Raw genomic sequence first — 22,654 nt, forward strand, 5'->3', positions numbered from 1 at the left:
ATTGGTCAAACTCATTTGATAATATTTTAAATATACTCGGTATATCTATGCAATTTTATATTTCGTGTACAATTGATTTTAGCATAATACTAATTTGTACATTTGATTGAATTTTCAGGAGCATGACATACTTGGATATCAATACGTGCAAATGACAATCGACAAGTATGTGGATTTTTTAAGAGGTAGCATGATGTTTCACATTTTTTTCTAGGAATTTCTTTTTTTGGGAGATTTTTCTATTTTAATTATTAATACAAAACTCATTTGATAATGTTTTACATATACTTGGTATATCTTATGCAATCTTGTATTTCGTGTACAATTGATCTTGGCATAATACTAATTTGTACAAATTGATTGAATTTTTAGGAGCATGACATACTTGGAGATCAATATGTGCAAATGACAATCGACAAGTATGTGGATTTTTTAAGAGGTTGTTTCTTGGAATTTCTTTTTTTGGGAGATTTTCTATTTTAATTATTAATACATGACAATCGGTGAGTACAAAATACAATTTAAGAATTATCAATTTTTTTATTTCATATATTAGTTCAATATCAGTTAACGCGATATTTGATGTTGGAGGATGTGTTCATATGGATGATCAAATCTGAAGCTCTTGAATGGAGTAATCACCATATTGAGGATGTATTTTTATGTCGTCGATCATTTTAATTGATATTAGCCTATCTATTTTTGTTCCGATAATTATGCTAAAGGTTTTAGCCTATTAGTTATTCTTGACCTTTTAGTTGTAGTGATAGTATCGACATAACATTGATGGATAATTCTTACAAGAGAAAACAAAAACCATCAAATGATAATTAAATTTGAAATGAAGAGACACGTATTCAATGTATTCAATTACTATATTAGTCTTACTTCATTCACTTTGTTAGGCTATTTTTCTTTTACCTATTGAAGGAGAAAAACTAGACCGCCTTTGGTAAATTGGCGGTTAAGAAAGTCTTCAATCTCCGGAGCACCAATATCTTGAAGTTACATAATACATAACCCATGTACAAATATTAATCATTGATTTCTATATAAACAACTTATGTCTATATACATGTAATTGTTAGAAATCTTTATCTCATTACATTACATATTCATATATGTGATGAATTAATTTAGTCATAAAATTAAATATTGATCTTATGCATGCAAACAATAATAAGGATAAAGAAGAAATCATCATTCTTACATTGGATATTTCGGATTATTGGGCACAAGTGAGTTCTCCTACTCACTTGTTCTTGAGCTCTCCAAATATTGGATGAACAAGTATTCAAGTATAGAATCCCTCCCAAAGAATAATACCCAAGGTAATCTCTTATTAAAATTAATATTATTGATACTAGAACAATATTAATTTGAATAAAATTGACCCAAAAATCTTGTTTTGGTCTCTTAATTTTCGGTTAAGAGAAAGGGAGAAAGAGGAAGAATTTTTTATCTCTCTAAAACTATATTTTTAGATGGTAGAATGAATGAATATTACACTAACTATTGAAGTAGTGTATTAGGTAAATTATAGAAAAAACCCATGGTTTTCTCTATGACAAAACCGGGTAGGGGGAGTGGTAGTGATGGCCAATGCATGAGCAAGGTGTTCTTCACAAGAGGCACTAGGTATGCATGGCTAGGTTTAGGAAAAATGATTATGTTTTCCACTTAATTAATCAACATAATATTTTCCTAATACTCCCACTAATTCGGTCCATTTAAGATAAAATGGACTCCATTTTATCTTTGTCAATTTGTCACATGTCACATGTCATGTAAAATTGTTATGCATTTTTAACATATTAAAAATCAACGCATTAATAAAAATACGTCATATACAAAATCGACTTAGTAATTCATAATTACTTGTACCAAAATAATTTACCAAATATAAATCACAACATCTTGTATTTATAATGAATTATTCATTCAAATGCAATTGCTTCCTTAAACAATAATTTCATCTAAGTAATAAAACAATTCGATCACTTAGACCGTATCTTATTTAATCAAATTATAATGAGATACGTAAATATTACTTCCAAAATCGTCCGTCAATTTTAAGTAATTTAATTAACCCGTATCGTCATGTGATCAATTAAATAATCAATTAAGAGTGTTACCCTTAGGTATGACCTAAGGGGATCAACTGATCACCACCGTCGTACGACAGTAATGTCAAACTCTAGTCAGCCAATCATTACCGATATGTGTGGACCAGTTGACAGTAAAATATTACTTCCCAATTGTATTCTTAAAATGAGACTTAAACATGTGATCATCATGATCGACAGTTGTGATCGCATTATTGTTGGAGGACACATATTCCGACAATCTCCCACTTGTCCTCGACAAGTGTGCGTCACCAATTCTCTTGTCCTATTACTATCTCCACTCAATGCAAGGTGTCTTTCAGGTCGTACTTGCAAGTGATCATATCGAGAGTGGTTTCCTCGATATGGAGAATAACTGATTGACCGGATTCATCTACCATAGATATCTTCCGAGCGTGGCCACGCATTTCCAGTTCATTACTCCTCGAGTGGCCCTGAGATATTGTTATAACCCTGACAAGGGGTGGACAATTCCTATCGCACTTATTCCCTTCGACTAGCCACAGCCATCATAACCCAAAATATGCCCATTTAACCCCATTTACGAAGGTCGTAGTAACACAAATCAAAGTTAATCAAATCGTGCCATCTTAGGCGAACAGTCTTTAGTCAAAAGAATCGACTCATTAGAATACTATAGTAGCTCTCGCCACGACCAGGCTATATAAATTTGCCAGAACTCTATAAGCGGTCATAAGGCCCGAGAAGGTGTTCCTAACAGTCTGCCTATGTGATCGACTAGTCATCACACATGACTCCATGGCACTTGAACTTGCCATCAATCGCATCACATTCTAGTCACTTCGAGACATCACCTCATGTAAGTGACTATGGGCGAATACAATGCTAATCCGTGTTCACTTTGACGGGGTTCAATTGTCTCTACAACCCGTTTGGATATAACAAAGTATAAGGTGAGTTAATAATAACTCAAACGACAAATGTCGACATCACATTCGGGTAGTCAATACGGTATTACAACCTTGTGATGCATATCATAAGTGTGTAAACACTAGTCGATTGCAATAGAAGTTTAACATACCATGTGTCCATGTGTTCAAACTTCTTTTATCGCATTTTCCTTTACATTCATGTTATCTCTCATAGCATGAACCTTACCAAGTATACATATATATATATATATATATAGGTTCCCAACCTCGGTTTGGGTTCTTTATCTTGAAAGAACTTTCTGGTTGTTTATCACACAACCAACGAATTTGTGGTGGATGATATGACTTGCACTGGTCAAGTACTCCACCCACTCACAATGCACTAGGTATATGTTTCGTGGAGTCTTGCAACAATTGTCAAGATGATTAGCCTAGCACTTCTCACAAGTCCTAGCATATTAGAAAATATTAGTTTTGAGTAACTTCTTACTTCAACTAATTATCTTTCCAAACTTCTTATTTCTCCTTTTAGCTTGAAAACCTTAGGATTTTCATAAATCCTTACGCGTGTTCGAACTTTAATATGTGCAACCTCTTGACACATAACAAAGTGTTCTGTCCAACACTGAAATCGCTCATCGGTTCTCCTCGAGAATTCATGACGATTCTTCTATGGCTTGCCAATGATTCATCATGCTCTTATGCATATGATTCATTATTGGACATGTGCATGATTATTCTAATGGCGGAAACATTAGTAACTAATAATCATGTGATCAATCATTCTTAGGTTCAATGAACGACCATGACTGCTAATGGCAATTCCATTTTCATTGACATGAATAACCTACGTTTCTCGTTGATTCGATGTGTATATCTCAGTACCTATCCAACATCTCATGATGTGATTGGATTCATCATAGTCCATTTTCATCCAGAATTGAAAACTCAAATACTTCTTTGTGAAAGAAAGTATTAGCTCGTCATTCTCAATGAGTATGTAATGAGTTATAAACTTTTACAAGATGATTCCTCCCACTAAATTCCATGTCTTCACATGGTAATTTCCAACTCCCACTTAATTCCACATGTTTCGCAATTGACTACTCACTCTAAACATTTCAAGAATTGAAATATATTTTGCTTTGCTAAGTTATTAAGATAAAACCATATGCGCTCCCAGCATATCCTTTCAAAATACCTATTTTGAAAAGGTTCCATATCTTAAACTTTATGGAAAGAGATTTTAATCTCTAACTCATTCATTTTATAATGATGCGTAGCAATGTCATTATTTAATGTGAATTTCATTTAATATACGTCCTTCTCAGAATACTCTTTTCTGGAAGGAGGTTTAACCATTTCATTTTCATAATGAGGTTAAGTAATGACACTAGCATAGTTAACAATTAATTTAGCTCTTGTGGATATCGACATATCATTCTTTGCAACTTTTAGTAATAAATCTCATTTATTTTCTAGGATGCAACTTTGTTTCATTTAGACTCTTAAGTAAATATCAATATTTGAAACTATTGGTCAAAAGTCGCTCATAAACTAGCCAAATCTCATGTTAAGACTTTACATTAGTCATTCTTCTTCCAAAACTTTCTTTTGGTCTCCTCGTGTAGTTATCTTGAGAACATATTCTTTTGATTACTTCACTTGGTCTCTTTTGTGATGTAGATTTCATCTATTCGAGACCTTAGATCTCATCTATTTGTGTACACTATATAAATAGGTATACATTTATCTAAATCATTCTTTCTTGCGTAGATCTCATTTACACAAGTGCACAAATTTTGCTTGGTGTTCTTTGTGTCTTTATTTTCTCCCACTCTATCTTTAGAATGAATACACTAGAGATTCAAAGATAGCATATGAGACACAAATAATGATTTTTGAAGTATAAGGAGGACTATCTCATAGGCTGACTAATTGTTTTATATTTGATAAGTGTACTTGGTGATTGACATTCTCTTAAGAGAGTTCATCAACTCAATATCACTTTATAATTGATCATACACAAGCCTTAAGCTTGTGGACATATAATGAATCCCATCATTATAGTTTGTCCATTAGATCACTTTAAGTGAATGATCATATGTTTCTATGAGCAAGCATATAAAGACGAATTTTTAGAACAAGGATAAAATACGATAAAACGGGTGACTTGGGTTGCAAACCAAGCCACCATAATCCAAAATACAACAATTGTTTTAGAAAGGATCAAACATTTCCATGTCGAACACGGAAATCAAAAGGTTCTAAAAATCCGAAACATAATTAAAATAAGACAATAAAAAGCCAAGCTTCATAGAAGCTACTCCTAGCTTCTTGATGGTTTCTCAAGCTTGGTTTTCCTTTCCCTTGTCCTTGCTTGGTGGAGGCCCTATTTACAATAAAAGGGGATACATTATCACAACTTTGTATCACAATACCATAGTTGAATTAGAAACATAAAAGAAAGGATAGTCATTTACCTACTGGAGTGATCTTTCCAGCTTTAATGTCACCAAGATATTTGGAACAATTTCTTTTCCAATGTTCAACACCATTACAATAATGGCATTTATCAAGAGGACCCTTCTTGATCTTGGAAGTGCTAGCTTCATAAGTCTTAGCTTTGGTGAAAGTGGGAGCTTGCTTCTTACCCTTCTTCCCATTCTTCTTGAACTTCCCCTTGCTTTTGGTGCTTATGTTAAGCACATCCTTAGGTGGGTTAACATTTAACCCCATGTCTCTTTCGGCTTGCACAAGTAACTTGTGCAACTCTTCAAGAGACACGACCTTGTCTTGCATGTTAAAATTCACCCGGAATTGAACATACGCTTTGACTTTGGATAAGGAGTGTAGAATCCTATCTACAATGAGTTCTTTGGGGATTTAAACCTTTTGAATCTTCAAGGTCTCGACTAGCTCCATCAATTTGAGCACGTGAGGGCTAACCTTTTGGCCCTCCTTAAAGTCGAGATCAAAGAATGCCGCGGCCGCCTCATATTGGACGATCCTCGGAGTTTGTGAAAACATTGTCACAAGCTTGGAATATATTTCATTAGCGGTGCCCATTTTAAAGGCTCTCCTTTGGAGATCCGCCTCCATCGCAAAGATTAACACATTTTTCATTGCGGCGGACTCCTTGTGGTAAGCCTCATATGCTTCCCTAGTAGCGGCACTCGACCTAGCATTAGGTTCGGGTGGAGAGGCCTCGGTGAGGTAACGAAGCTTGTCGTCACCTTGGGCGGCTAATTTGAGTTGGGCATCCCAATCGGAGAAATTTGACCCATTCTTTTCAAGTTTACAACGATCCATGAAGGATCGGAACCATGAAGTATTAGTGAGAGGTGTAGCGTTGGTGTTTGGAGTGGCCATTTGTTATGAGAAATAAAAGCGGTCTACAAAACAAAAATAGAAGGAATAAAACATATGTCGTTTTCAAAATAATAATACTCGTAAAAAATTTAATTTAAACAAGTTTTATTGCATTTATCTAGTGATCTCTACCCAACTTGATAAATGATTCCAAGACCCAAATTCATATTAACTTGGGCACGGTTGGGCCGATTCATCCCTTATCAATATAACTCGGTGGATTAACGCTTTAATCGATTCTACTTTTAGAACTCTTGGTCGATAAAATTACATTAACATTTATCTTTAGCCCGGAACACATGCGACTACGGTCACGAATACTTCCGTTGAGCTCAATCCAAATTTCGAATAAATGTGTCCATGATCCAAATCCACATTAACTTGGGCACGGTAGGGCCGATTCATCCCTTATCAATATGAATTCGGTGGATAGACATTTATCACCCACTTCCCCTACGTAACAAGATTTGTACCCCGGTAGGGCCGAGTGCACTCCCTCGCGAAATAGGTTTTCATGGTTTCTACTTTTTGGTAAAGCTAAGTCTCAATTGTTTATTTTTAGTGAGAGGTCATGTCAATTTATTATCTATCACGTTTTAAGTGAACTAAAGCGGTGAACTACGATAATTATAATTGACACGGTCGATAAACTCGATTAAAATGACAATGCATGTTTTAGTTATGGCGATTTAGCGATGCATGCAACATATAAATAAAATGCAAAACATAAATAAAATTCTAGTATGGCCTTCCTAAAATAGAAAATCTAATTAACTATTACATATTCGGAAACAAACTCCATTGGTCCCTTGAACTTCGGTTTTGGCACGCATCTCGAGGTAACACCGTCTTTAAAGTATCGCCTTCTTGAGTGGCATTGTCTTCAAGGAACTCCGGAATAAATAAATTACATAACAAATTACATAATTTCCTATTATACATTTGTAATTAAAATAAAATAAATCTATTAAATTACAAAACGGTGATACGAGATCACAATAAATTACAACCAAATCGATATTCTCATACATTTCGGGTAATACCAATTAAAACTAAGGCCATACTAAGTAAAAATTACATAATTCAAAAATTACATAAAATAAAATTATGACAATCATAAATAAAATACAGCATTATAATATGTATGAACATGCCCAATTTTATGCTAAATCGCCTTTAAGGAGCCAATATCGTATATTAAACGGTTTTTACGGATTTGCGTGATTCAACCTTTTAAAATCACAATAAATTACATAAAATCATATTTATGCACAAGTTAATTACCCTAACCAACTTAGGACTCAAAATTAGTCTCCACTAACATATTGACTATAATTAACTTATATTTCTTAAAATTGTTCATTAATGGACTCAAAATTACAATAAAATGCCATAAACTCCAAATAAATGACAAAAATTTCAAATAAATTCAAAATTTAAAATTTTAAACTCATGAACATTCTGGAAAAATACCATGACACTCATAATGTTCAAAAACTTAGGTTAAAAATTTTGAAAATTATCAAGGAAAAACTATGTTGCGATTTATCGGATTTATCAAATATTATCATAAAAATATGAGAAAAATTATATTTATCAACTTTTCAATTTTAGATCTGAAATAGGTAATAAAATGCAACATGTGACGTTTTTCCTTAGTCATGAAGTATGTTTTAGCAATTATTCACTAATTAAAGTCACTATTTATGCTATTTTTCATCAAAAATTCATAAATCATGCATAAAGACTTCATTATAGCCTATTATTTTACACACATCTTGTAAAATTTCATGTGACAACATACTAAATTTCTATGACCAGATTCGAAATTTATCTCATATTAACCTATTTTTCATTTAAATTAGATTTTTATCATGAAAAATCCATATTTCGAGCATAAGAACTCATAAAATTATGAAAATTTACAGGTCATCTATAAATAATATAAGTCAAAACATATCCAAAAACCACTTAAAAAATCAAAGTTTAGCTAATTTTAGTCCGAAAATGACATTTTTATCATAAAATCACAATTTTAATGCCATTATTATATAAAATGAACAATAAAAATCCATAAATTAACCAAAATATCCTAAATACATTTTAAGATCAAAAACTTTAACATGCATAATTGATTTCGTGATATATCATTATAAGCACAAATTTATAAGTTTTATATGTTAATCGTATAACTCGGAAAAACTATAACCGATTTGCATGCAAACAACCTAAGGCTCATGATACCGCTTGTTAGAAATCTTTATCTCATTACATTACATATTCATATATGTGATGAATTAATTTAGTCATAAAATTAAATATTGATCTTATGCATGCAAACAATAATAAGGATAAAGAAGAAATCATCATTCTTACATTGGATATTTCGGATTATTGGGCACAAGTGAGTTCTCCTACTCACTTGTTCTTGAGCTCTCCAAATATTGGATGAACAAGGATTCAAGTATAGAATCCCTCCCAAAGAATAATACCCAAGGTAATCTCTTAATAAAATTAATATTATTGATACTAGAACAATATTAATTTGAATAAAATTGACCCAAAAATCTTGTTTTGGTCTCTTAATTTTCGGTTAAGAGAAAAGGAGAAGGACGAAGAATTTTTTATCTCTCTAAAACTATATTTTTAGATGGTAGAATGAATGAATATTACACTAACTATTGAAGTAGTGTATTAGGTAAATTATAGAGAAAAACCCATGGTTTTCTCTATGACAAAACCGGGTAGGGGGAGGGGTAGTGATGGCCAATGCATCAGCAAGGTGTTCTTCACAAGAGGCACTAGGTATGCATGGCTAGGTTTAGGAAAAATGATTATGTTTTCCACTTAATTAATCAACATAATATTTTTCCTAATACTCCCACTAATTCGGTCCATTTAAGATAAAATGGACTCCATTTTATCTTTGTCAATTTGTCACATGTCACATGTCATGTAAAATTGTTATGCATTTTTAACATATTAAAAATCAACGCATTAATAAAAATACGTCATATGCAAAATCGACTTAGTAATTCATAATTACTTGTACCAAAATAATTTACCAATTATAAATCACAACATCTTGTATTTATAATGAATTATTCATTCAAATGCAATTGCTTCCTTAAACAATAATTTCATCTAAGTAATAAAACAATTCGATCACTTAGACCGTATCTTATTTAATCTAATTATAATGAGATACGTAAATATTACTTCCAAAATCGTCCGTCAATTTTAAGTAATTTAATTAACCCGTATCGTCATGGGATCAATTAAATAATCAATTAAGAGTGTTACCCTTTAGGTATGACCTAAGGGGATCAACTGATCACCATCGTCGTACGACAGTAATGTCAAACTCTAGTCAGCCAATCATTACCGATATGTGTGGACCAGTTGACAGTAAAATATTACTTCCCAATTGTATTCTTAAAATGAGACTTAAACATGTGATCATCATGATCGACAGTTGTGATCGCATTATTGTCGGAGGACACATATTCCAACAGTAATTAGACTATTTAATTTGAGTATGATGAATTGAGAATGCAAATCATTACTGAATTTACGAGTTAGCATCAGAGCATGCGCAACGTCATCCGTTCAGCATATACATTCAAAAAAACTCTTTATTAAATGCCTAAATCCCATTAATTTACTAGGTTATTAATAGAGGAGGAGAAGAAGAGTTACTCATGATTAGATTTTTTTGTGTATCTCTTACAAAGACCCACATTTTAACGACAAACACAGTGCCTCTATTCCCCACTAATCTCATATTATTATTATTATTGTTTATATTACCGTGTTATTATGTTCAATCTCATAATTTCCATCCTATTGTATCGTCTGTAATGTTTCCAAATCAAAATCTGTTTTATATAAGTAGTATTAACAAAAAAAGGAAATTTATATAGGACCCGTGATTCCCTCCCTCTTTTTAGCCAAAATTAATATTACTACTATCAATTAGGCAAGCAATTACCTCTCCAATCCTCTGTCTTAATTATTCACATCCCTCCCTCAAGGCATCACCTTCATTATTGAAATCCTAAACAAAATTACCGTCCTCTCCTTTATGTAAATCGCGCAAATACGACTAAATTTTTGTGAAATCGATATTGAGTAGTGAATAGGGTAGATCCGTGTTTGCATGTCAAAATAATTTGATCTACAACATTTTTGTGCATTAATGATTGTTTTTTATAAGTTGTTACTTCATTTATTTCTGTTACAATCGATTTTGCCTTTTAACAAAGAGTTCTTGGTATATGTTTTAAGGTATATCAACTAACAACTAATTTAATTACAGAATATTCCATTTCATAATTTGTGAATTCTAATTTGTTTCATATTTCTTCACAACTTAAACAAAATTTTCATATAATTACGTAAGTGATTTTTTTAAAAAAAAATTTTCATGTTGCAATTTTTTTAACCCCGAATAAGATCTATTTTAATTCTCATTTAATCTTGAAATAAGTATGTAACTTAATTTTCTATTTACAATTAAAATTATTATTTTTGAATTATTACCTGGATAGGATTTTTTATTTGAAGTGTCAATCCAATTTATGGAGCATATGTCGAAGTAACTTTTGGTTGCAATACTTGTAATACCTCCATACACCAAGGTGCCTTACCAAGGACCACCCCAGTGTATAAAGGTGTTACCATCTCGATTTTCCGAAGTAAGTAGATCAAATAAACAATAGTAGAACATTTATTAAATAGCTTTATACTTTACATCGTAGGACAGCGTGATGAAGATACAACATAAACAACTAGAAGAACTACTAAGCAAGAATGTCAGCGATATCTACTTCGGTAGCGTGATGTCTCGATTCCTTTCCATGTCCCGCAAACATCAAAACTAGCTATACCTGCGAAACCAACTGCTCACCATCCCCGAATGGATCACCACAGTTTTGAAAAGACAACACGGGGTTAGTTCACTGAACAATCAAGATAAGACAAAGTACGATAAAGATAAACAGCTATTCCACAATCCATCTCCAACCCCCCAATCACATCTCATAACTGACTACACAGTAAAGTGTGTAGCCCTGCCAGTGGGGGGCCGCAGCCTTGCCCACCTAAGCCCTGCTCATTACACGAGCGAAAACCCTGTTCATTAATGTGCACATCCCCTCCTGTGGCGAGTTCCACAGAGGGCGAATCAAGGGCGTGAAGCCACTCTCCAAGTGACTTCACTCAGCCGAGGACGCGCTTCGCAAACATCATCAACCATCTCAACTCCAACACCCATACTCCAATCCACCAACAACAATCAATCAACAATATCAATCGTATCAATTAAATCACAATACACATCTTAAATCAATTAACCAATAAACTGAGTAGGGAAACCCTACCTTATCGATAATCCATGCAAGTGCATCCAACAACTAGCCAGGCAACACTCCGAGGCGAATCCTACAAGTAGTAACCATATCCTATTACTAGACTACCCCAAAAACCTACTGAAAGATAACGATAAAGCGTAAACTTACCTTGATATGCGCACCGAAGTCGGCAACGATGACATCCCAACCCGATGACTCCAAGCATGAACCATTCCCCCTTCTTGGGTTACTGTCTAGGCTAAGTGAATGAGTAGAGAGGTGGGTGATAGGTAGGAGAGAGAGATGTTAGGGTTAGAAAGATAAAGGAACCGTCGAAAATGAAATAAGGTTTATGATCTCGCGTTTTATAATAACGTGTTAACAGACGTAATACTCGGTCGAGTATCTTCATACTCGGCCGAGTAATCCATACTCGGTCGAGTGTTACCACTACTCGGCCGAGTAGCCTCTACTAGGTCGAGCAAACCGTCACGTAGGTCACCTATCCTCTCTCATATCCATTGCTACGGGTCTCCTCTGGTCAAATGGTCGGTCAACGGGTCCTTAAACATGGTGGGTATTACAATACTCCAGTTATTTCATTTCATATCACGCAATTTCTATTATTTTCTTATTTAATCAATAATATAAAATCTTTAAATTGGAAATTCGTTTTATATTGAAGCAAGTAAATTTTGATATGTCAAGCAAATTAAAATGTTGAGAGAACGTGGGTAAAGAACTACCCACAAAAAGTGGGCTCTTTGAAAAGTCAATTTTCAACCATAGAGCAACAAATCAACTCTGTGGTTGTTGCTTTAATAAAGAAGACTAGTCTTAAACCCGTGCAAATTGCACGGGTATGCCGTTTCAAAAATTGTTATTATAAAAAACTACTATAAATACTTAAAATAAATTCCTCTATTAATTAATTATCTCCTTTAATATTAATTACATTTAGAAATAAAGTATAGAAAATAGTAATAAAACTTCTCTACTTTTTGTTAAAACAAATTTAATTTACAAACGTAGTACTTGAGTTATGAAGTCATACTCAAGTTTCTAAACTTGATTTAAAGTTTAATTCGCAATTAGCGTAATGACATATTAGAGTCATTTGGTCGAGTAGTAGTAGTAAGATATGTCCTTCTATTAGGTAAATTCGAGTTTCTACAATTTGTCTTGTTAAGCGAGCAACTACATAAAAACCTGAATTATATAATCTATATTAAACAAAATTATTTAGACAAAAAAATAACATTTAGTCAAATTGCATATGTCTCAATAGTTGAAACCCGTGCAAATTGTTAAACTCGTTTTTCATTCAGTCAAATACGTGCATGTTTGTAGAACCGCTGCACTAAAATGAGAATTTTTGGCCCGTTTATCATTTAGTACAAATCACGTAGTAATCATTGAAAATATGACCAAAAGAATATTGTGCCCCGCGCGGCCGTGCACGTTTAGAACGATTTTGTCAAATTGTTAAATATACAAATCCGTAATATAATTATACAAATATAATTCTAAATTTGATAAACAAACCCGTGATATAATTTAAAAGTCACAAAAACTTTTAACCATAGCTTTTCCCATAAGTGTACTGGTATACATATAAAGATGTTAATTAGCCTAAATTTATGGTTAAAAAACATGATAACTCAAAATGTTTCAGGCAATACTTTCTAAAAAAATATAGGCCCAAGTATTCATTCAAATAGTCAACAATCCAATATCAAACCCTTCCCCTTAAAACAACTTAACCTAAATAAATAACGTAATTTATTTTCGCAGTACGATTTTTACTCATTACAGTACTTTTTGCACCAAACTTTCCATTTGTCTACCCTCCCTAAAAAAATCAAATCTAATTCTCTCTACCCTCTCTCTATTATTGAAATACTTAACCTTCTTCAACCTCTTTGAAATTCTTTAATTATGAATGAATGATTGATTATTCGAGTGAAGAGCACTTATTTGATTCGTTAATCCTATATTAATAATTAAATTAACTCTTTCTTATGATCTTGTTCCTTGTTTAATTAGGGTTTATGTCTAAATTAATTTAGGATTAATTAGTGTGGTATGGTGGGGTTTGTTGGTGGGGTTTATGGCTAGGCGTCGTCGGTGTGGTTCGATGGTGATCCGTCGCCGACCTGAGAATGGATGTGTTGGTAGCGTATTACAATAAAAAATAATAATTAAAAAAATCAATGTAGTAGGTAGTACACATAGGTGACCCAGTGATGCAAAACAATATTCCTCCATAGTACTCAATGTAGTACACGTTAATGTACTCCGTAATACTCAATGTAGTACTCCGTATTCCGTAATGCTTACCTAACACCACTCCGCCACCCTAACCCACCCACTCCACCATCCTAACCTACCCACCCCGACCCGCCTATTCATCCCCGAGTCAACGTTGACAACCGTCTGAATAATAGGTTTATGAAATTGAAAAGAAATGGAGGTTTGAAACTAGAGAGAATATATTAGAGAGAAGTTAGAGAGGAAAAATGGGAGGAAAAAATGTAAGGGGTATAATTGTCAATAGTGTACTGTGGTGATTAAAATGTGTACTGCGAAAATCAACACCCATAAATAAATACACCTACACTAAAATTCCTCACCCTTATCCAACCCTATCTCGGCTATGTGAATGAGAGTAAGCTCCTCTCTAGTTCGTAAAAAGAACTGGAGGGTCCAGTACTCTCTTAATCCGATGACACGTGTATAAAGAATATTATCAATTAGGCAAGCAATTACCTCTCCAATCCTCTGTCTTAATTATTCACATCCATCCCTCAAGGCATCACCTTCATTATTGAAATCCTAAACAAAATTACCGTCCTCTCCTTTATGTCAATCGCGCAACTCCGACTATTTTTTTGTGAAATCAATATCGGGTAGTGAATATGGTAGATCCGTGTTTGCATGTCAAAATAATTTGATATACAACAATTTTGTGCATTAATGATTTTTTTTATAAGTTGTTACTTCGTTTATTTCCGTTAAAATCGATTTTGCCTTTCAACAAAGAGTTTTTTGGTATATGTTTTAAGGTATATCAACTAACAACTAATTTAATTACAGAATATTCCATTTCATAGTTTGTGAATTCCAATTTGTTTCATATTTCTTCACAACTTAAACAAAATTTTCATATAATTATGTTAGTGATGATTTATTTATTTTATTTTTTATTTTCATGTTGCATTTTTTTTAACTCCGAATAAAATCTATTTTAATTCTCATTTCATCTTAAAATAAGTGATTGATATTTTCAGTTTGTAACTTAATTTTCTATTTTCAATTACAATTATTATTTTTGAATGATTATCTGAATCAGATTTGTTATTTGAAGTGTCAATCCAATTTATAAAGCATATATGTAAGTAACTTTTGGTTGCAATACTCCAATTATTTCATTTCATATCAAGCCACTTCTTTTATTTTCTGATTTAATCAATAATATAAAATCTGTAAATTGAAAATTCGTTTTATATTAAAGCAAGTAAATTTTGATATGTCAAGCGTAAATTATAATGTTGAGAGAACGTGGGTAAAGAACTACCCCACAAAAAGTGGGCTCTTTGAAAAGTCAACTTTCAACTATAGAGCGACACATCAGCTCTGTGGTTGTTGCTTTAATAAAGAAGATTACGTTACCCCTTTTTTTTGTAAAAGTAATTGAAAAAAAGACTAAAATAACCTTGGATGCACAATGACATTGTACATCCACTTGCATAGTCCACGAACTGACAATATATTTTAAACATAAATTAAAAGCAGAGTTAAATACAATTATTTAATTTTTAACGCCTTGTATCTTTAAATCTAAAAACCATGCATTTGCACTGAATCTACACTAGTTGAGAAAACACAAAAAGTGAGGAGTGAATAAATGACCAGGAATAAGTTATTTAACTATTGCCACTAAGACACCAGTTACCTAAGTCACATGATTGCATTGTATTATGTGGAATTGTTCTTATCTATGTGTGTTTTCATGTAACATGACTCAGAGAGCCTAAAGTTACTCTTCACTGACTATGACATTCATTTTTAATAAATTAACAGGTTGCAGATTGGTGCTTTTATGAGGTTTTTGACGAGTGAGCTAGCGAGCGTTATTGTAACACCTCACGTTAATTAAAGAGGCTCAGTGATAGGCTTAAAGGACTAGTGCTTAAAGGGATTGAATGTACTACTCATATCATCAAAGTGCACTTTCTTTTATAGTCATCTATGCAAAAGAACTCCACAATTAAGCGTGCTTGGCTGGGCGTAGTCTTAGGATGGGTGACCTCCTGGGAAGGTTCCTCGGATGCGCATGAGTGAGGACAAAATGCGCTGGAAAGGACCCGTGTTGATCTGTGGGCCATGTACACAGCCTGGTGAGCTATCATAAGTAACCGCTACCGACCCGGCTTGGGTCGGGGTGTTACAGTTATACTTACAACGATTGACCTTTACGTTGTAGTTTATAGTATTGTTTAGTATTGTATTTGTGTATTATCAAGGATCGGGATCCCTTCAAGTCATTTAAGTTGTAATTTGTATAAAAAATTTCTTAAACTTAAGTCTTGGTTTTTATGATTCAGTAACTTCACGGTTTTTATTATTAATGTTTTTGAAATTTTGCAATTTCTGCTACCATATTACTCCCTCCGACCCAGACGAAAGGTAACATGGTGAAAAATGGGTTATTTAAGAAAAGAGGTAAAAAGGAGGGGCAAAGATGGAAAGATTGGTGAGTGGGCCACATGGATAGTGGGTATTATTAAATGGGTTTAGGTGAGTTAAATAAGGAGTTAGTGGGTGGGCCACATGATGGCATTTGTGTAAATATGAGGAGGGTATAAGGATTATATTGTCCAAAAATATGCCATTTATAGTATGTTAGCTTTGGTATGGTTCGTCCATTTTAGGTAACTGTTACCTTTGGTCTGGGTCGGAGGGAGTAGTATTTATTGTTGTATAATCACACTACTCATAAATCCAAAGGAGAAAACATAATTTGTCAAGGGATTTTATATCATTGCCAAGGGATTTCCTGCGCAGTTGCGCATAACCACACTATAATTTTACCATCATCAAAATTTGTGCACACTGAAATGTATTCTGTATAATTATCAAAGAAGAAAAATATAAAAGCGAAATTGTGATAAGAGAGTAAATGGGTCTAACGTACAAATGACATGAGCAGGTGAATCTACAGTTCTATGATCTCGTCTCGAAAAAATAGGTTGACGAGACCGCCAAGCCTTCGACATCAAAGGTGCGAATTAACCTCTGCCGTTTACCAGATGATTCAAGCCAGCAGAACTCAAGATGAAAAGACTTGGATTCTGCTACGCTCTCGGCTAAATTACAAGGGCATCCCATATACATCCCACCCGGCAACAGTGTTAACTGGAATCCTTTGTCAAATGTTATTAGATTGTCGCTCATTGTGCCAGTCCATCGAATATTTGTAGTGACATCGCCTGATAACGTTGTGGTAGTTATATCCTACAAAATGAAGTGACAAGAAATATCATTAGTGGATTAGAATTCAATAATGATGGACTCCATTAGTCCGGTGAAACTCATGAACAATCAATATGTAGCCTATGCCACCAACTCGGTGTATGGTTTTTGAGCTCAAGTGTAAAGTGTATGAGCTTTACTCTAACACAAATTCTTATTTCAGACCGTCATATCCGTCTGAAATGGTCAGACGGATACCTATTCCTCTCACAAAAAACCCATTTAGGGTGTGAGTGGGAAAGCACATGGGGGTGTCCCACCACCCATGTGCTTCTCACTTGTGAGAGGTCTTATTGCGGTCTGAAATAAGGCGGTCTTAAGCAAGACGGACTGTTACTCTAAAGTTTATGAACACCTATACATCAATATTGTGTGCAAAAAATCATAATAAAACTCGCAAAAAAATACATATAAGCTCAATCAGATTTGGTTTTGATGTCAAAAAAATTAAAATATAATCCAAGAAATTTAAATACTCTCTCGAAAAAAACACAAATGCTCCTATAAAACTGGTGGTATAATCTTTTTTCCACAAACCACAACATTACCCCACTGCCTCAAGAGCTCCCGCAAATTGCGAGGTAAGGAGGTCTGACGTACGCAAGCTTACCCTAGCGCTACGAACACAAGAGGCTGTTCCCGAATGACCCAAGATGAATTTTTATCAAGAATTGCATTCAATGAATGATTGAGTTATAGGCACCAAAAATTTCCTAAATGGAAAACGGAAACAAAATAAGCCAACCCAAACATACCAGAAAACGAATGATGAATCAAGAAAAAGATTATGACTTTGGGGTTAGTGGCTTTCTCCGAAACAATTGATTGCCATCCGAACTAATTAAAGGCTTGTTTGGATAGCAAAAAGGAAGGAAAAGGGAGGGGTGGGGGAAGGAGGGAAAGGAAAGGGAGGGAAGGGGAGGAGAGGGAGAATGGAGGACGTGATTTTCCCTCCAAATCTTGCCTATGTTCATGGGGAAATAATTTGCCTTGTAGGAGGGAAATGGAGGGGTCCATTTTCCCTCCCCTTCAAATCCCTCTACCTTTATTTTGCTAACCAAACAATGGATTTCTCATCCTTCTAATTCCCTTCCCTCCCTTTCCCTCTAAATCCCTCAATTCAAACACACCCTAAATCATAAAGGGGGACACCTGCAGATTGTCATACTCGTCATACTCCCTGATACAATGTGCATCCTTTTCAATTCTGGCCTAAGCTCTCGATATGCAGCTTAATTTGTAAGGGCCCAATAACCTCCATAAGGGAGAGTGAAAGACAAGGCAGTGCTCGTTTAAGAACAACCCTTTCCTTACGTCCTTGAGGGTGTGTTTGGATTAAGGGATTTGAAAGGAAAAGAAAGGGAGGGAGAGTAGGGGATTTAAAATCCTTTGTTTGGATAGCAAATAAGGATGGAGGGAAATGGAGGGGGAGAGATTTAGAGGGATCAATTTTCCCTCCTCCATGGCAAATCAAAATCTCTCCACAATAGGCAAGATTTGGAAGGAAATTGTATCTAAACACCCACATCCCATTTCCTCTCCCCTTCCCTCCCCTCCCTTTCTCTTCCCTCCTTCTCCCTCCCCTCCCTTTCCCTCCACTTTTGCTATCCAAATACACCCTCTCCATTTCCCTCCACCCTTATTTGCTATCCAAACAAGGGATTTTAAATACCCTACTCTCCCTCCCTTTTTTTTCCCTCCAAATCCCTCAATCCAAACACACCCTACACACCCTGAGAGTAATGCATCAGTACATGCTATGGTTAGACTACAAGGATCACTTGTCGAAAACACTTAGGTATATTCAAAGATATATTTTCTGCTAAGCAGTTTCCGAAATGCAACAAGTCAAATCATCGGATGAATCATATCTGATCATTGGTAAACTCTTACTATAGGCACCTCATACCTGCATTAGCAGACCATTTTCATCAATTTCAAGTGAAGCTGTAGTATGGTGTTCAGCTATTGTTGCACCATATACACCACTGCGTTTAGTGACTGACTTGCCCTTCCACTGACCAAGAAATGGCTGAAGCCTATTTATGCCATTCTGCAAATTTTGGTAAATAAATTAAGGAACACTTTCATGGCTATGTGATGTCTATTACGAAGTAATCAATATAAGGTATTATTTTTTAATAGGTGGTTATTGGTATTACCACTGAGTCTGATAAAAGAGGAGGAGAATCAGAGCGGTTTCCTCGTTCTTCAAGAAACACAAGAAGCATATCTAGAACTCCTTTAGGGTCCATGATATGGAATGCTCTGGCACGCATATCGTTTTCGATTGAATAAAGACAACTCTCACAGACAATAGATGGTCGGGAGGACGGAAGCTTCAAATTCCTAAAAAAAGTATGAAGACGGTCATTTGTAGCTTATTACAAGTTGGGAAGTAGCCTGTACCAAGGAAAAAAAAAGTTGGGAAGTAGTGTTATTTGAATAGATTATAACTCAAAGTAGCATTGACCAAAAGGACGATACAAGTATATTTGTTCCAAAATTGAGGAATTAACAAAATTATTCTGCTTCCTGTTGTCCAGTTAGTTTTAAAAGGAGCAAAGTGCACCTAGGCTATGAGAGACCAGACGACAAGACGTGACGCAAAGGCGAGCACCTCATGCACACGAGGCACAATGTTCTTGCAAACAAATTTGTATATTCAGGATATTTTCTGTGCAACAATTCTCCTTTTTCGAATTTAAAGAGAGGGAATATGTCAAGCTCTGATATATTGGGGGTAAAGGAAGGGACGTAATATCAGAACAAGAAGAAAATAATGTAGAAATTGCATAGTACACCTCACTCCTTGGGCACTTTTCTATTTTGCGCCATGTACATAAGGCGCACCTAAAATGCTCCTTGACATTTGGTTTAAAAGCTATGGGATGACATACATAAGGCGCAACGAAGATGCCCCTTGACATTGCAATCAATTATGAGTAGTGCTTTCAAGTGAAAGGGAGTTTCATGTGGACTTCGAGCAGGAAAGCATTTCTTCAATGATCTCAATAATAGATAAGGTATAACTTTCAGTTGTTTGGCAACAAAAATGCAGTTAAGGTCAGTAGCAAAACATTTGGTACAACTACAGTAAGTGATTTACCACATTACTCCCAACTCCCAAGTAAATTATTTTCCTGAGAAAACTGCCGAAAAATTGATAGACACTTACCGAGGAGATTCTTCACCTATGTCATCTTCCCCAAGCACTCCCTGACGCAGTACAGTTTCCAACATACCAGCAGTCTGGTATCTTAGAGCAAATGCCTTCTTGTTTGGAAAGAAGCCAAGCTGTAGATGAATAATGCATTATGTGTTTGATTGTTCATCATATTTTTGATGTTTTGCTCAAACATGAGAAGGAAATACCTGTTGATACTTGTCCACTGTAAACATGTTACTTTCTTTTATTTTGTACTCTGCCCATTCTGCCTCCTCCACATGACCAGATACGGAAGTTGTTGAAGGAGGCTGCTTTATGTATAGCCTGAACAGTTGACGAGGATCAGTACAGGGATATGCAGCTAAACAGCATTGAGCATACCAATGGCATGAAGCATGCCAATGGTAGCAAGAAGTTCACGAATAGCACCAATGCGCCACTGTTATCTTTTGGTAGAATATAGAACACTACAAGATTATCACATGTGTAGAAGGACATGCACACCTTTAGGCTCTCAAACACCTCGTCGAGTTATTTTCAACAGTTTGGTCTACCAACTCTTTTCTTAATGATTGAACCAATTATTCACTATTCTTTTTCAAATGTAAGTCATGCATCTTTTCATTCATCCTTTCAAGAGAATAAAAAGCATCTTACAAAAAGGAGTATCACAATAGACTCGTTAGATTGGCCCTTTAAAAGGAATTCAAACCAGCCACTTTCCCTATGTAATCTGCATTCTGCAGAGGAAAAGCTTAGCATTCTCACACTAACAGTAAAATTTACGTCTGTGCAATATGGAGGTGACCTGAGCCTCTTGACAACTAAACAGTCGAGTGTTGCATTCCTGCCTTATGTAATAGACAGTAGCCAAGACAGCTCCCAAACCATAGTACCTTCCAGTGCTTTTTTATACTCCGTAGCTTTCTTAGAAATCCGTTCACTATTCTTTGGCTTTGGAGCACAACACAAGAAAACAGCTTATTAAAGGGTTTGTTGTTAGTATATTTTGTGGCCATAGGTCAATGCAATTCTCGATGTACTTTTCAATATGCGTCATCTGAAAACCACTTTGTTAAAGGCGGGAGGCTTTAAGGCATTTTGATAACATTGTCGTAGTTGTTTTGATCAATCTGTTCTACACTTCAGTTGACAAGCAGCATCTTTAAATCGCTTTACGAGTAGTTTTCAGTTGACAGACAAGCAGTACTACAAGTCCTATTGTAGCAATTCCAAGTTGTGTGGTGAGACAAGTTGTATTGAAAAATGAACAAGAGAAGAAGATAGGAATGTACGTTTGAATAAGGCTGATAAGCTCATCTTCACCATATGAAGTCGCTGAAAGCTTGGTACTCACTCTATGCAGCAGCTTTCCATTACCATCAAATTGCTGACACAAACACTGTTTAATAAAAAAAGAAAAAAAAAATCACAAAGAAAAAGAAAGAGAGACCCACATGAAAAGAGCCGAGCCATGAACCAAGATTAAGTTGGATAAAGCGGTGGAGATTATCAATCCCTATTGTTTCTTCATCTAATTTTGGGTCTTCTTCTTCAGCAGTGACTGATGATGTAATTGAGTTTGTTGATTGAATTTTGATGCTTTCATATCTGGAAGTTGTAGGAATGAATGGGAATTGTGTGTTAATAGGTTTGATTTTAATGGAGTGAACAAGTTTGGAAGACAAGGGGGATGATATTGAAATGGAGCAACATAAGGATGCCATTCCTCAACTTACCTTAGCATCTTACTCCACTCTTATCTTTTACACACTTAATATTTCAAAACATTGTTTCAATTTCTCAATTAGTTTTAAACTCGCGCAAAAACATACACGATCATAATAATATACGTTATTAGGGGATACATTAACATAGACAATATAACTAAATCTATAATTAGAAATATGTTCAATGTCGTGACAATATAACTAAATCTACAATTAGAAATATGTTCAATGTCGTGACAATATAACTAAGTCTATAATTATAAATTCGGCGTATAGATTACAACTACCATACTCTCTCTAAATACCCTAACCTCCATCAATTATATGCGGGGCTCCCATCGATTATCAATCGATCGATGGTAAGCCCCAAAATTGTTTCAAATTTCAATCAATAGTATGCATATCTATCTTCTATTCAACAAAAGTTTCTCTTTTGGTGAGAATCGTTTTTCGGTCCCTTATTTCGGGGGTTTTCCAT

General features: G+C 34.6%; 1 protein-coding gene across 1 annotated transcript; it reads right to left on the reverse strand.

Moving 5' to 3' along the window:
* Nucleotides 1-16,764: 16,764 nt before the first annotated feature.
* Nucleotides 16,765-22,243, reverse strand: LOC141611026 (uncharacterized). Its single transcript, XM_074429431.1, has 7 exons — nucleotides 21,904-22,243; nucleotides 21,742-21,836; nucleotides 20,653-20,770; nucleotides 20,456-20,574; nucleotides 19,440-19,626; nucleotides 19,187-19,330; nucleotides 16,765-17,259 (listed from the first exon to the last, which is right to left on the reverse strand). The coding sequence occupies exons 1-7, from the start codon at nucleotides 22,171-22,173 to the stop codon at nucleotides 16,969-16,971; spliced, it is 1,224 nt and encodes a 407-aa protein (XP_074285532.1). The 5' UTR covers nucleotides 22,174-22,243; the 3' UTR covers nucleotides 16,765-16,968.
* Nucleotides 22,244-22,654: the final 411 nt, after the last annotated feature.

Source organism: Silene latifolia, chromosome 1, assembly GCF_048544455.1.
Source record: "Silene latifolia isolate original U9 population chromosome 1, ASM4854445v1, whole genome shotgun sequence".
NCBI classification, from domain to species: domain Eukaryota; kingdom Viridiplantae; phylum Streptophyta; class Magnoliopsida; order Caryophyllales; family Caryophyllaceae; genus Silene; species Silene latifolia.